Here is a 17,403-nt window from a genome sequence, read left to right as displayed (position 1 = left end):
ACTTTGTGGCTCCATTGAAGGATAAATGCCTGAAATATTTACCCTCCGGACCCGATGTGAGAGCGGAAGAGCTGAACGGGAGTAGCTGACCATTCATAACGCGGCTGCAGTGAACTCCGACTCCATTGTCACTTTCATTATTGCAAATTAACCGAGAGGAACATCAGACTGACAGGAGCACAAAGGGAGGAAACCAATACATGGCGAACGGAATTCAAGGCCCGCTCCACCGACACACAGACATGGCGGTCACATATCCATCAGAGATTCTCACAGAGTACAATGTGCCGCCAGCTTTATGTATGCCTATAGCCGTCGCCATGGTCACCATAGCAACCAGATTCCTAGATCCCAAATCTCAGCAGAGATCGGTTTCACGTCAGAGTTATGAGGATCCCCATAGCCCATAGCAACCAATCCCTTTGCAGCTTTCATTTTTCTAGAGCTGTCTGTGATTGGTTGGTGTGGGCAACAGCCCCATAGACAGTGGAGTTTCTGTGATCGGGCCTGGCCTGACTACATGTTAAAGGCCTAACCTGTGTATGGCTCCTTTAAGAAGCCTCAGAACATGACTGGAGATTTTAATAAGCCAGGCCAGAAACTCCTCAGAAGAAAACGTTACTAGAGAGCAATGAACCTCAAACACACTCGGATTCGACCAAACCTGAACTCTCAGCATTTGAATACCGGTGGCTTCAGAAGTTGGGTGCAGCCCTAGGGAGTCCTGGAAAACATGTATACAGGCTATGGCCTATGGCTGTATCCATGTTTTCCAGGCAACCTTTGGGCTACATCCAACTTCTCCAGCCACCGGTAATCAAATGGCGAACGTTCAGGTTCGGACAAATCTGAGCGTGCTTGAATTTCTCTCATCTCTAGCTCGAAAAGAGAAGAGGAGGAGGACGCCAGCACTGCGATGTAATCAGGTAACAGCTGGTTTGCGCGCATGTGTGCTTCTTCAGACCCTGAAGAAGCGCGCATGCGCGAACCAGCTGTTGCCTGTATACATCGCAGTGCTGGCGTCCTGTTGAATTAGGCCAGTATGTCCCGTGTGCTTTTTATTGAACACTGAAATAAAGAAGATCACAATTTATAAATTGCCCTCTCCTGCTTCTTCTCTTTTTGAGTAATTTATGTACTTGGTTTCTTGGGAAAGTGACCAGTGACTTCAAAAATACTGTGCATCCAAATATGCTGCTAAAAAGACTTTAACCCTATATCGTCCATGTCCCTCTAAGGTGTCGGTATCTGGTACTAAGTATTTGTGTCTCTCATCTCTAGACGTTACCCATCTATCTGTGCATATCCTGCCGGGAATTCTCAGTGAAGCATGAATGGCCTACAAGTCTCCACCTGTATTACATACGCTCTTCTCGAGGAGTAACTCTTATGGGCCTATTACACGGGTCGTCAGAGGAGCAAACGTGCGCTCGTTTGCTCCTCGTTCCCCGCTCGCTGCCGCCGCTATTCAACGCGGCTGCAGCGAGCGGGTGAGTGCGGGAGGGGGCGGCGGGGAGCTGCAGGGCGGCTGCCCAGGTGATCGCTAGATCGTCCGGGCAGCCCATAGGATACAGCAGCGTCTGCTGCCGACACTCCTATTCAACTGAGCGACAGCAGCAGATCGCTGCTATATCAGTCGCTTGTTTTTCAACATGTTGAAAAACAAGCGACTGCAACGATCAGCCGACATGAATGATGTCGGCTGATCGTTGCACTCTTATTCCACGGGACAATTATCGTCCGTAGCGCCCGATATCGGCCGAATACGGACGATAATCGTTCCGTGGAATAGGGCCTTTAGGGTTTGCACCATCTATACTGTATATTCAGCCATGGGGTCATCTGCAGTGTGGCCTCATTGCTAACCCATGCGTGCACCATGTCACAGTGTGAACCATGGTGGGGCGTCCGACTGAAAACAATGGGAAGCAGAATTCACATGGACTCTCTAAGGTCACCATACACAGGAGAACGAAAGGCAGGTCAGATGCATATACAGCTAGGCTCTACTCCTGGTTATAGCGTTATGGGCAATCTTGTGGATAGGTTCCTCGTTTACATGGTCTATAAAAAAGCTCCAGCATCCTCATCTGCGTAAACAATCACTGGATCACTCAGGTACTGCCATCACAGGTCACAACAAGCAGATCAGCCCAGAACCCAAGTGCCACTGCTATCCGAATCCTATCCAGGCCAAGGGGCTCTCCTGATTCTTCTCTTTAAGCCGTGTAAACTTCACCAGGGGCTTCACTCAGCGGATTGTTAGTAGTATATAGTGCTGAGGAGCAGAAGGATCAGTTATAAGTATATGTATGTGCTACCATGTCTGCTTTTCCTCCCTAGGGTACCATAAAGCTGGTTTACCTGCTGCACCTTGCCAGAACTTAACAGAGAACCCTTAAGTAGATCCTGTATTACTGGATGTGTCACTCGGTGCCCTTGACCAGCATTAGGCGGATCAGTCATAGCCGTGAGTACAGGTATTTATTAAAGTATATCGCCACTAACTCCAAGGTTATTAGAGCCACTTTGCGTAGAGTACAGTACTAATGGGATAGGTCCCCCTTAAGGTGGTCCCCCTGGTCTTCAAGTCAAGCAACTAAACAATCCACCTCTAAAGAGACATTATCAAACTAAGACTATTCTTATCAAAACTCAAAATTGCTGCAAGCAGTAACTCGAGGATTTCCAGTCATTCAAGTATTCCTAAGTATCCTCAAGTGTCATCAGGGACTCTCAAGCCAACTCTCAGGCTACTTTTACTGGACTGAAGCTTTAAGAAAACCTTTAAGAGAACTACAAGTATTAACCTGTTTAAGTTTATTCTGGAGTCTGCGTATTGTTTCTGTACACCACACCACAGGGACTATACCTTTAACACATGCGTTGTTGGGATCCGGGGGGGCATATACCACTCCAAGCAACATCTGCCCTTGCACGTTCCACCTAGCACCCCTGGGTTACCACATGATCACTAATCAGCCAATAAGCTCTGTGTAAAATATGGTCTGTAGAAAACCTGGATGACATCAGTCCTGGAGACGGTCCTACGTCACTATGCCATTATGCCCCCACCACACCACGTCTTTTTTTTTGCCCGTTTGACGGCCACTTTTTTTGAACGGCCACAATTAACCGCCTATATGTCAAAACAATGGTTAGTATTTGTGGAATTTGAAATAAGTGATGTTATCTGGGTGCAAAATCACATCCGTCAAACGGCCACAAAAATGGTCAAGGCCTCAAAATGTGAAAACTCTCTTAATAAAAAAACAAAACACAGTAGTATTTTAAAACAACAGTCATTATTTGAATGCAAAATGAGGACCGTCCAAAAACAACGACTAGAAAAAGACGCGATGTGGTCGCGGCCTCAAAATGTGAAAAATTTACAAAGAAAAAAACATTTTACGGAGGGGGGGGAAATATTTCAAAAGAACGGTCGTTATTTGGGTGCAAAATTACAGCTCTCAATAAAAACATCCGTCAAATGGCCACAAAAAGACGTGATCAGTATTTTAAAAAACTGTTGTTGGGGGCAAAATGACGGCCATCCAAAAAAAGACGTCCACAAAACGACGCGGTGTGGTCACGGCCTCAAAATGTGGAAACTCTACAAAGGAAAAAAAAACACTCCGAGCAATTATTCATTTGCACTAATATTTTAAACTTTTTTTTTCCCCCGAAGGCTTCAAAAAATTCCCCCCAAAAATTCCCCCCAAATGTAAACTTTTTTAATAAATTCTGTCTCTGGCCGGATCATCTCAGCCGGTACTTAAGTACCGGCCGGGTGATCTTTCCGGCCGCAGAGCTCTGATGCGGGCGCATCAGCGCGCGCCCGCATCAGAGCTTACCATAGCCCACAGTGGCCGGAGCCGCTCGCTTCACTGTTTGAACTGACAGGGCTTTCTGCGGCCGGAATTCACTGAATTCCGGCCGCAGAAAACTGACCTGTCAGTTTTTTCCGGCGCCACATGGGATTCCGGCCGGAGTGTATACTATTTGTGTACGCTCCGGCCGGGATCCCATTGCACATAAGGCTTTGTTACGCACCGCAAAACTACGGCCGTATTTCTGCAGCGAGAACTACGGCCGCAGTTTTACGTTGTGTGAACATAGCCTAACGTTGTGTGAACATAGCCTTAGGGTGCGTTCACACCTACAGGATCCGCAGCAGATCTGCAGCAGATTTGATGCTGTGTTCAGTTATTTAAATGAAATCTGCTGCGGATCCGCAGCAGACAATACGCAGCGGATCTGGTAAGTGTGAACGTACCCTTAAACTGTTCCTTTTAAGTTTGCATTATTCGTATCTGTTTTTGATATTTTAAAGAATATTAAAAAAAAATTTAAACCGTGAAGAAAAAAAAAAAGAAAAATTCAAATCAGCAGAATAATAATAATTGGGGGGGGGGGGGACGTAAAAAAGTGGAAATTAGTCACATCTGGACTAGAAAAAAAAATGCTGAATACAGAAGAACCTCTTCCACCTCACAGGCGGGGGGGTTGGGAACAACTTCACCCCAGCAGGTAATAACTTTATTTGCCCATTCGCTCGCACCCTTCCAAAGTACGTCCCGTCCAGGTGAGACCATGGAGGGAATATCTGATTCGATTTTACGACCGTGGCGAGACCTTTGCTCAATGTTACCATTACACTTTATTTATATGACTCAGCGCCATACAGAGACTGTATTCATTAACCATTCTTCTCACAAGGTATTTAGGTAGAGAACTGGAAACTACTGGGACGGGTGTCGGGCAAACAAAAATATTTGCACACACTGACTGCAGCAGCCGGCTTCATACTGACCACAGTATAGAGGATGGAAAGGAGAGGTGTCCTAGTGAGGGCAGTGAGTGGCGATATATATACAGTATATATACACTCATAGGCAAATCAACTGGTGCCAGTGATTTTTAATTTACTTCTATTAAAAAATTTCTTCCAGTACTTATCAGCTGCTGTATGCCCTGCAGGAAGTGGTGTATTCTTTCCAGTCTGACACAGTGCTCTCTGCTGCCACCTCTGTCCATGTCAGGAACTGTCCAGAGCAGCAGAGGTTTTCTATGGGTTTTTGCTGCTGCTCTGGACAGAGGTGGCAGCAGAGAGCGCTGTGTCAGACTGGAGAGAATACACCACTTCCTGCAGGACATACAGCAGCTGATAAGTAATGGAAGACTGGAGATTTATTTAATAGAAGTAAATTACACATCTCTGGCACTTTCTGACGCCGGTTGATTTGAAAGAAGAAAGATTTTGGTGAACAATCCCTTTAAGGTGGGGAGATAATGGCCTAGCCCTGTATCTATATACCTTGTTGGCAGCCGCCTGGCACTGAGCACACATGCCTAGTCATATGTATAGTCCGAGATATTCAGCACTTATATGACGGCCCAGGACCTGGCTATAGGCAATGCTCCCTATGTAACAGTAGTATAGCAGTATTATTTACAGATTATCCCATTCTGCAGAGTTGGGGTACCATGTTACCCCCTTATCCCTATAGACCCCCGAGAATTCCTCTATATTGTATTGTAAGAGCTGCCTGGTCTGTATACAGAAGTCATGTGAAGAGGAGGAGGAGGAGGAAGGGGGGGAGTAATGATACATGAAGTGCTGGAGGCACAGACCATCTGTAGGCACACAGCTGCCGAGTACTGCGTGTAATCCACTATAATAGGTGTATGGAGGATACGGGGGATACAGGAGATACGGAGGATAGGGGGGATACGGAGGATACAGGGGATACGGAGAATAGGGGGGATACAGAAGATACGGAGGATACAGGGGAAACAGAGGATATGGGGGATACAGGGAATACGGAGCATACAGGGGATACGGAAGATGGGGATACAGGAGATACGGAGGATACAGGGGATACGGAGGATATGGGGGATACAGGGGATACGGAGGATATGGGGGATACAGGGAATAAGGAGGATATGGGGGATACGGGGGATACAGGGGATATGGAGGATACAGGGGATACAGGAGATACGGAGCATACAGGGGATACGGAGGATAGGGGGGGATACAGGAGATACGGAGGATACAGGGGAAACAGAGGATATGGGGGATACAGGGAATACGGAGCATACAGGGGATATGGAAGATAGGGGGGATACAGGAGATACGGAGGATATAGGGAATACAGGGGATACGGAGGATATGGGGGATACAGGGAATACGGAGCATACAGGGGATATGGGGGATACAGGGGATACGGAAGATAGGGGGGATACAGGAGATACGGAGGATACAAGGGATACGGAGGATACAGGGGAAACAGAGGATATGGGGGATACAGGGAATACGGAACATACAGGGGATACGGAAGATAGGGGGGATACAGGAGATACGGAGGATACATGGGATACGGAGGATATGGGGGATACGGAGGATATGGGGGATACAGGGAATACGGAGGATATGGGGGATACAGGGGATATGGGGGATACAGGAGATACGGAGCATACAGGGGATACGGGGGATACAGGGGATACGGAGCATACAGGGGATACGGAGGATATGGGGATACAGGGGATACGGAGCATACAGGGGATACGGAGGATAGGGGGTATACAGGGGATACGGAGGATACAGGGGAAACAGAGGATATGGGGGATACAGGGAATACGGAGCATACAGGGGATACGGAAGATAGGGGGGATACAGGAGATACGGAGGATATGGGGGATACGGAGGATATGGGGGATACAGGGGATACGGAGGATATGGGGGATACAGGGAATACGGAGCATACAGGGGATATGGGGGATACGGAAGATAGGGGGGATACAGGAGATACGGAGGATAGAAGGGATACGGAGGATATGGGGGATACAGGGAATACGGAGCATACAGGGGATATGGGGGATACAGGGGATACGGAAAATAGGGGGGATACAGGAGATACGGAGGATACAGGGGATACGGGAATACAGGGGATACGGAAGATAGGGGGATACAGGAGATACGGAGGATACAGGGGATACGGAGCATACGGGGGATATGGAGGATACAGGGGATAGGGGGGATACAGGGAATACGGAGGATATGGGGGATACGGGGGATACGGAGGATACGGGGGATACAGGGGATACGGAGGATACAGGGGATAGGGGGGATACAGGGGATACGGAGGATAGGGGGGATACAGGGGATACGGGCTCAGCCCAGATGGAGACATTGTATCAGGTCATGTGATGAGGGTATAAATAAGAGATACACATAGTATTATAGAAGAAGCAGAGTAGCTGTGAGGTAATAGGGTACTGTGCAGGTATACGGGGTATTACAGCTCTCCTGGGGTAGTATAATACACTGGCGGTATGAATGCTGCAGGAGTAGTCAGGATAGAGGAATAATAGGGGGAGTAATAGGGAGGGCACAGCCTTACAGGGATAATATGGAGGTAACTAGATTTGCACTTCCAGGGAAATACATAGTGCTTGAAAAAGAGCTCCCCTTTAACAGTGACTTCCCTTTAAGAGAAACTTTAACCCTTGATACCCTCCCTTTAACAGCGACTTTGGTGCGAATGCTTTGAGTGACCTATATTCTGTCCCTTTAAGACCAGCTTAAGTGTCCTCTTGCATCTCTTTTAGGGAGAACCAATATAAAATACTGTTCTTTTGGTATCATACCCCTGAGTTCCTCCATTGGCTTTACCCTGACGCCCCTTCAGTATGCTGGAGATGTCTGGGGGCGGTGGGGACCCTACAGCACATCTTCCCGGAGTGCCCGGAATACAAGGTTTATTAGCAGCGGTACTGGGTAGAGTATTACCCCTGGACCCAGTGACCTATATTCTTAATGTCCCACCTAATACTATGCCGAGGTCCTCAGCCAGACTGCTCCTTCCATATTAACCACTGAAAAATGTCTGTTAGCCAAGTACTGCCTGTCGTGGTCTTGTCCTTGTCTTATTTTTCCCCAGTTGGAAAGTTGATGTTTATTTGCTGACCTGACGCAGCATGGCGGTTCTATGATCTATGTATAAGTTATACAGGCCTTGAGGCCCTTGTTACCTGGATTATCTCCGGGTTTACTCCTTGTGTTGTATTACTTAAAAACTTTTAAAATAAACAATTTATTAAAAAAAAAAAAGACCAGCTTAAGTACTGTCCCTTTAAAAGAGACTTAGGTACCATCCTTTGAAGAGTAACTATAGTGATGTCCCTTAAAGAGTGACTTTGACCCTGGCCCTTTAAGAACAACTTTATTACTGTTCCTTTAAGAGTGACTTATGTACCGGCCCTTTAAGAGTGACTTGAGTATTGTCCTTTTAAGAGTGACTTGGGTACCGTCCCTTTAAGAGTGACTTGGGTACCGTCCCTTTAACAGTGACTTGGGTACCGTCCCTTTAAGAGTGACTTTGGTATGTTTCTTTAAGAGTGACTTGGGTACCATCCCTTTAAAGGGGTTGTCCGGCGAAAAAAAATTATTCACAGAATAACACACATTACAAAGTTATACAACTTTGTAATGTATGTTATGTCTGTGAATGGCCAATTCCCCGTGTCCCACCACCCCCACCCGTTTACCCGGAAGTGTGGTGCGCTATACATTACCTGTCGCGTGCCGACCACGGTCTCCGATCGTCAGCAGTGACGTCTTCTTCGGGAGCTTGGCGGATCTTCCCGAGTGCCGGCCGCCCTCTGCAGCGTCATCCGAAGCTCAGCCGCGATTGGCTGAGCATAACTGTGCTCAGCCAATCGCGGCTGAGCAGCTGATGACGTGGCCGCGTCATCAGCCGCTCAGCCGCGATTGGCTGAGCACAGTTATGCTCAGCCAATCGCGGCTGAGCTTCGGATGACGCTGCAGAGGGCGGCCGGCACTCGGGAAGATCCGCCAAGCTCCCGAAGAAGACGTCACTGCTGACGATCGGAGACCGTGGACGACACGACATGCGGTGAGTATAATGCACCACACTTCCGGGTCTAGCGTGGGTGGGGGGAAACACGGGGAAGGGGGCCATTCACAGACATAACATACATTACAAAGTTGTATAACTTTGTAATGTGTGTTATTCTGTGAATAATTTTTTTTCGCCGGACAACCCCTTTAAGAGTGACTTGGGTACCGTCCCTTTAAGAGTGACTTGGGTACCGTCCATTTAAGAGTGACTTTGGTATGTTTCTTTAAGAGTGACTTGGGTACCATCCCTTTAATAGTGACTTGGGTACTGTCCCTTTAAGAGTGACTTGGGTACCGCCCTTTTAAGAGTGACTTTGGTATGTCCCTTAAAGAGTGACTTGGGTACCATCCCTTTAACAGTGACTTGGGTACTGTCCCTTTAAGAGTGACTTGGGTACTGTCTCTTTAAGAGTGACTTGGGTACTGTCCCTTTAAGAGTGACTTGGGTACCATCCCTTTAATAGTGACTTGGGTTCTGTTCCTTTAAGAGTGACTTGGGTATGTCCCTTTAACAGTGACTTGGGTACTGTCCCTTTAAGAGTGACTTGGGTACTGTCTCTTTAAGAGTGACTTGGGTACTGTCCCTTTAAGAGTGACTTGGGTATGTCCCTTTAACAGTGACTTGGGTACCGTCCCTTTAACAGTGACTTTGGTACCGTCCTTTTAAGAGTGACTTGGGTACTATCCCTTTAAGAGTGACTTGGGTACTATCCCTTTAAGAGTGACTTGGGTACTGTTCCTTTAAGAGTGGCTTGGGTACTGTCCCTTTAAGAGTGACTTTGGTACTGTGCTTTTCAGAGCTACTTTGGTACCGTGTTTTTAAGTGCGACTTATGTAATGCCCCTTTAAGAGTGACTTTGGTACCTCTGCTACTTCACTTATTTAGCTCTGCTGTATCATGCAGGTATCGGCTCTGCTACTTTACTGACTCAGCTCTGCTACTTTACGTACTCAGCTCTGCCACATAGTGCGGGTATCGGCTCTGCTACATGGCTGCCTCAACTCTGCTACGTAGTGCAGGTATTGGCTCTGCTACGCGTCTAGCTCAGCTCTGCTACGTAGTGCGGGTATCGGCTCTGCTACACCGCTGGCTCCGCTCTGCTACGTAGTGCGGGTATCGGCTCTGCTACACGTCTGGCTCAGCTCTGCTACATAGTGTGGGTATTAGCTCTGCTACACGTCTAGCTCAGCTCTGCTACGTAGTGTGGGTATCGGCTCTGCTACACCGCTGGCTCAGCTCTGCTACGTAGTGCGGGTATCGGCTCTGCTACACCGCTCGCTCAGCTCTGCTATGTAGTGCGGGTATCGCTCTGCTACACGGCTAGCTCAGCTCTGCTACGTAGTGTGGGTATCGGCTCTGCTACATGGCTGGCTCAGCTCTGCTACGTAGTGCAGGTATAGGCTCTGCTACATGGCTGGCTCAGCTCTGCTACTTTACTGACTGAACTCTGCTACTTAAAGAACATTGCTCGGTTACCATGACAATCTTACTCATGTCAGTGAGACAAAATCGTTAAGGAGCTTCCATCTTCTACCCCTTCTATTGGTCAATAGTGGACATGTGACTGTGTGGATGTTGTAAGGCAATGACCAATGGGCCATTATTTCCTATGGGAAATTAGGGGTCTTTAAACATAAATTTCTTAAAAATTACAAATCCAATCAAATCCAAAAATAGATAGCACACCTGTCACCGCCGAGGGCTTCGAAACACAGTTTGAATGGAGTCTGTGCGTAAAGCGGTTCAAGCTGTATAAATTGCAGAAGAATGGCTGGAAGAAGAAGCAGAAGAAGTAGAAGAAGCAGTTGTAGTATCAGTAATATTACCAGGGGTATAGCAGTAGTAGTATCAGTAATAATACCAGGAGTATAGCAGTAGTAGTATCAGTAATAATACCAGGAGTATTGCAGTAGTAGTATCAGTAATATTACCAGGAGTATAGCAGTAGTAGTATCAGTAATATTACCAGGAGTATAGCAGTAGTAGTATCAGTAATATTACCAGGAGTATAGCAGTAGTAGTATCAGTAATATTACCAGGAGTATAGCAGTAGTAGTATCAGTAATATTACCAGGAGTATAGCAGTAGTAGTATCAGTAATATTACCAGGAGTATAGCAGTAGTAGTATCAGTAATATTACCAGGAGTATAGCAGTAGTAGTATCAGTAATATTACCAGGAGTATAGCAGTAGTAGTATCAGTAATAATACCAGGAGTATTGCAGTAGTAGTATCAGTAATATTACCAGGAGTATAGCAGTAGTAGTATCAGTAATATTACCAGGAGTATAGCAGTAGTAGTATCAGTAATATTACCAGGGGTATAGCAGTAGTAGTATCAGTAATATTACCAGGAGTATAGCAGTAGTAGTATCAGTAATATTACCAGGGGTATAGCAGTAGTAGTATCAGTAATATTACCAGGGGTATAGCAGTAGTAGTATCAGTAATATTACCAGGAGTATAGCAGTAGTAGTATCATCAGTAAAACAGTAGTACCAGTAATATTACCAGGGGTGTAGCAGTAATAGTATCAGTAAAGCAGTAGTAGCAGGAGTATAAGCAGTACCCATAACGCAGGTAGTAGAATTTAAAGTTATACCAGGATAGAGGCTGTGAGAGAGGTAAACCAGTAATACCAATATAATAACAGCAGTACCAGGAGTAGAAATATTACAAGAGTAATTGAATTATTTATAACATTACCAGCACTCTAATAATAGTAGCAGAAGTGTAGGGACAGTACCAGTATAGTAGTAGCCAGGATAGTAGTAGTACCAGTATAGCAGAAGTAGTACCAGTATTTTTAGATAGTAACAGCATTCAGGTTATCAGGTAGTATCAGTATAGTAATAGTAGTAGTAGTGCCAGTATAGCAGTTGGGTCAGTATAGTAGTAGTAGTACCAGTATAGCAGTAGTACCAGTATAATAGTAGTACCAGTGATAGAACAGAAGCAGTCAGGTTATCAGGTAGTATCAGTATAGTAGTAGTGGTGCCAGTATAGCAGTAGTAGTAGTACCAGTATATTAGTAGTAGTACTAAGCAGTCAGGTTATCAGGTAGTATCAGTATAGTAGTAGTGCCAGTATAGCAGTAGTACCAGTATAGCAGTAGTAGTGCCAGTATAGGTGTAGTACCAGTAATAGAACAGAAGCAGTTAGGTTATCAGGTAGTATCAGTATAGTAGTAGTACCAGCATAGTAGTAGTGCCAGTATAGTAGTAGTACCAATATAGCAGTACCAGTGATAGAACAGAAGCAGTCAGGTTATCAGGTAGTATCAGTATAGTAGTAGTGTCAGTATAGTAGTAGTACCAGTGATAGAACAGAAGCAGTCAGGTTATCAGGTAGTATCAGTATAGTAGTAGTGGTGCCAGTATGGCAGCAGTACCAGTATAGCAGCAGTACCAGTATAGCAGCAGTACCAGTATAGTAGTAGTACCAGTATAGCAGCAGTACCAGTATAGCAGCAGTACCAGTATAGCAGCAGTACCAGTATAGTAGTAGTACCAGTATAGCAGCAGTACCAGTATAGCAGCAGTACCAGTATAGTAGTAGTACCAGTATAGCAGCAGTACCAGTATAGCAGCAGTACCAGTATAGTAGTAGTACCAGTATAGCAGCAGTACCAGTATAGCAGCAGTACCAGTATAGCAGTAGTACCAGTATAGTAGTACCAGTATAGCAGCAGTACCAGTATAGCAGCAGTACCAGTATAGTAGTAGTACCAGTATAGCAGCAGTACCAGTATAGCAGCAGTACCAGTACAGCAGCAGTACCAGTATGGCAGTACCAGTATAGCAGCAGTACCAGTATGGCAGTACCAGTATAGCAGCAGTACCAGTATAGCAGTACCAGTATAGCAGCAGTACCAGTATAGCAGCAGTACCAGTATAGCAGCAGTACCAGTATGGCAGTACCAGTATAGTAGTACCAGTATAGCAGCAGTACCAGTATAGTAGTAGTACCAGTATAGCAGCAGTACCAGTATAGCAGCAGTACCAGTACAGCAGCAGTACCAGTATAGCAGTACCAGTATAGCAGCAGTACCAGTATGGCAGTACCAGTATAGCAGCAGTACCAGTATGGCAGTACCAGTATAGCAGCAGTACCAGTATGGCAGTACCAGTGATAGAACAGAAGCAGTCCGGTTACAGCCGCAGAGTTTCCATCAGTCCCGGGATGTCTATTATTATCTATATTCTCGGCTATGGCACTGACCGTGGCCGGGGAGGAGTAGGTACCGAGCCCCAGGACCGGGATGCTGTTGCCGTCGCTCAGGGGGATGCGGTGCTGCTCGGCGCTCAGCTCCATGCTGCTGCGATCCAGAGTGACACCGCGCACCGGCAACTCATAAGTGGCGCTGAGGAGGGGGGCGGGAGGGGGAGGAGACCACACCGGGAGGAGGGCTGCACCCCCGGGCACCGGGGACAGGACCGGCCGCTGCACCCCCGGGCACTAGGGAGAGGAGCTGCACCCCCGGAGACTGGGGACAGGAGCTGCACCCCCGGGCACCGGGGACAGGACCGGCCGCTGCACCCCCGGGCACTAGGGAGAGGAGCTGCACCCCCGGAGACTGGGGACAGGAGCTGCACCCCCGGGCACCGGGGACAGGACCGGCCGCTGCACCCCCGGGCACCGGGGACAGGACCGGCCGCTGCACCCCCGGGCACCGGGGACAGGAGCTGCACCCCCGGGCACCGGGGACAGGAGCTGCACCCCCGGGCACTAGGGAGAGGAGCTGCACCCCCGGGCACTAGGGAGAGGAGCTGCACCCCCGGGCACCGGGGACAGGAGCTGCATCCCCAGAGACTGGAGACAGGAGCTGCACCCCAGGAGACTGGGGACAGGAGCTGCACCCCCGGGCACTAGGGACAGGAGCTGCACCCCCGGAGACTGGGGACAGGAGCTGCACCCCCGGAGACTGGGGACAGGAGCTGCACCCCCGGAGACTGGGGACAGGAGCTGCACCCCCGGAGACTGGGGACAGGAGCTGCACCCCCGGAGACTGGGGACAGGAGCTGCACCCCCGGAGACTGGGGACAGGAGCTGCACCCCCGGAGACTGGGGACAGGAGCTGCACCCCCGGAGACTGGGGACAGGAGCTGCACCCCCGGAGACTGGGGACAGGAGCTGCACCCCCGGAGACTGGGGACAGGAGCTGCACCCCCGGAGACTGGGGCTGATCGGTCGCACAATGATCGGGGACTGGGTATCAGTGCGCCATTCTGTGCGCCTCTATTGTCGCTAGCGACTTCCTATAGACGCAGGTGGAGGGGACTTTGCGGAGATTTATTAAAGTTTTCTGATATTAAAGGAGGTTTCCAATTTTTTAGGATTCTTCCTGCTCTCAGATTGGTGACCTCCTTGCGCATCCAATAAGCGGCATCTATATACTGCTGCTCACCTGTACATACAGGAGAACATCCATAGAGATAAGCGGCATCTATATACTGCTGCTCACCTGTACCTACAGGGAAACATCGATAGAGATAAGCGGCATCTATATACTGCTGCTCACCTCCTGTACCTACAGGAGAACATCCATAGAGATAAGCGGCATCTATATACTGCTGCTCACCTGTACCTACAGGAGAACATCCATAGAGATAAGCGGCATCTATATACTGCTGCTCACCTGTACCTACAGGGAAACATCGATAGAGATAAGCGGCATCTATATACTGCCGCTCACCTGTACTTACAGAAGAACATCCATAGAGATAAGCGGCATCTATATACTGCTGCTCACCTGTACCTACAGAAGAACATCCATAGAGATAATCAGCATCTATATACTGCTGCTCATCTGTACCTACAGGAGAACATCCATAGAGATAAGCGGCATCTATATACTGCTGCTCACCTGTACCTACAGGAGAACATCCATAGAGATAAGCGGCATCTATATACTGCTGCTCACCTGTACCTACAGGAGAACATCCATAGAGATAAGCGGCATCTATATACTGCTGCTCACCTGTACCTACAGGAGAACATCCATAGAGATAAGCGGCATCTATATACTGCCGCTCACCTGTACTTACAGAAGAACATCCATAGAGATAAGCGGCATCTATATACTGCTGCTCACCTGTACCTACAGAAGAACATCCATAGAGATAATCAGCATCTATATACTGCTGCTCATCTGTACCTACAGGAGAACATCCATAGAGATAAGCGGCATCTATATACTGCTGCTCACCTGTACCTACAGGAGAACATCCATAGAGATAAGCGGCATCTATATACTGCTGCTCACCTGTACCTAAAGGAGAACATCCATAGAGATAAGCGGCATCTATATACTGCTGCTCACCTGTACCTACAGGAGAACATCCATAGAGATAAGCGGCATCTATATACTGCTGCTCACCTGTACCTACAGGAGAACATCCATAGAGATAAGCGGCATCTATATACTGCTGCTCACCTGTACCTACAGGAGAACATCCATAGAGATAAGCGGCATCTATATACTGCCGCTCACCTGTACTTACAGAAGAACATCCATAGAGATAAGCGGCATCTATATACTGCTGCTCACCTGTACCTACAGAAGAACATCCATAGAGATAATCAGCATCTATATACTGCTGCTCATCTGTACCTACAGGAGAACATCCATAGAGATAAGCGGCATCTATATACTGCTGCTCACCTGTACCTACAGGAGAACATCCATAGAGATAAGCGGCATCTATATACTGCTGCTCACCTGTACCTACAGGAGAACGTCCATAGAGATAAGCGGCATCTATATACTGCTGCTCACCTGTACCTACAGGAGAACATCCATAGAGATAAGCGGCATCTATATACTGCTGCTCACCTGTACTTACAGAAGAACATCCATAGAGATAAGCGGCATCTATATACCGCTGCTCACCTGTACCTACAGGGAAACATTGATAGAGATAAGCGGCATCTATATACTGCTGCTCACCTGTACTTACAGAAGAAAATCCATAGAGATAAGCGGCATCTATATACTGCTGCTCACCTGTACCTACAGGGAAACATTGATAGAGATAAGCGGCATCTATATACTGCTGCTCACCTGTACCTACAGAAGAAAATCCATAGAGATAAGCGGCATCTATATACTGCTGCTCACCTGTACCTACAGAAGAAGATCCATAGAGATAAGTGGCATCTATATACTGCTGCTCTCCTGTACCTACAGAGAAACATCCATAGAGATAAGCGGCATCTATATACTGCTGCTCACCTGTACCTACAGGAGAACATCCATAGAGATAAGCGGCATCTATATACTGCTGCTCACCTGTACTTACAGAAGAAAATCCATAGAGATAAGCGGCATCTGTATACTGCTGCTCTCATGTACCTACAGGAGAACATCCATAGAGATAAGCGGCATCTATATACTACTGCTCTCCTGTACCTACAGAAGAAAATCCATAGAGATAAGCGGCATCTATATACTGCTGCTCACCTGTACCTACAGAAGAACATCCATAGAGATAAGCGGCATCTATATACTGCTGCTCACCTGTACCTACAGAAGAAGATCCATAGAGATAAGTGGCATCTATATACTGCTGCTCTCCTGTACCTACAGAGAAACATCCATAGAGATAAGCGGCATCTATATACTGCTGCTCACCTGTACTTACAGAAGAACATCCATAGAGATAAGCGGCATCTATATACCGCTGCTCACCTGTACCTACAGGGAAACATTGATAGAAATAAGCGGCATCTATATACTGCTGCTCACCTGTACTTACAGAAGAAGATCCATAGAGATAAGCGGCATCTATATACTGCTGCTCACCTGTACCTACAGAAGAAAATCCATAGAGATAAGCGGCATCTATATACTGCTGCTCACCTGTACCTACAGAAGAAAATCCATAGAGATAAGCGGCATCTATATACTGCTGCTCACCTGTACTTACAGAAGAACATCCATAGAGATAAGCGGCATCTATATACTGCTGCTCACCTGTACTTACAGAAGAACATCCATAGAGATAAGCGGCATCTATATACTGCTGCTCACCTGTACTTACAGAAGAACATCCATAGAGATAAGCGGCATCTATATACTGCTGCTCATCTGTACCTACAGGAGAACATCGATAGAGATAAGCGGCATCTATATACTGCTGCTCACCTGTACCTACAGGGAAACATCAATAGAGATAAGCGGCATCTATATACTGCTGCTCAACTGTACCTACAGAAGAAAATCCATAGAGATAAGCGGCATCTATATACTGCTGCTCACCTGTACTTACAGAAGAACATCCATAGAGATAAGCGGCATCTATATACCGCTGCTCACCTGTACCTACAGGGAAACATTGATAGAGATAAGCGGCATCTATATACTGCTGCTCACCTGTACTTACAGAAGAAAATCCATAGAGATAAGCGGCATCTATATACCGCTGCTCACCTGTACCTACAGGGAAACATTGATAGAGATAAGCGGCATCTATATACT

General features: G+C 47.1%; 1 protein-coding gene across 1 annotated transcript in view; it reads right to left on the bottom strand.

The window, feature by feature from the left end:
- Positions 1 to 13,278, bottom strand: part of LOC138788401 (aldo-keto reductase family 1 member D1-like) — a 28,815-nt gene extending 15,537 nt beyond the window's left edge. Inside the window, exon 1 of the mRNA XM_069966239.1 lies at positions 13,146 to 13,278. Coding sequence (XP_069822340.1) covers positions 13,146 to 13,238 — 93 coding nt within the window. The 5' untranslated portion in view covers positions 13,239 to 13,278. The remainder of the gene's footprint in view (positions 1 to 13,145) is intronic.
- Between the last annotated feature and the right edge of the window lie 4,125 nt (positions 13,279 to 17,403).

The sequence above is a fragment of the Dendropsophus ebraccatus genome, chromosome 1 (genome assembly GCF_027789765.1).
Source record: "Dendropsophus ebraccatus isolate aDenEbr1 chromosome 1, aDenEbr1.pat, whole genome shotgun sequence".
Taxonomy (NCBI): Eukaryota; Metazoa; Chordata; class Amphibia; order Anura; family Hylidae; genus Dendropsophus; species Dendropsophus ebraccatus.
This window is presented reverse-complemented; position numbering and strand designations above follow the sequence as displayed.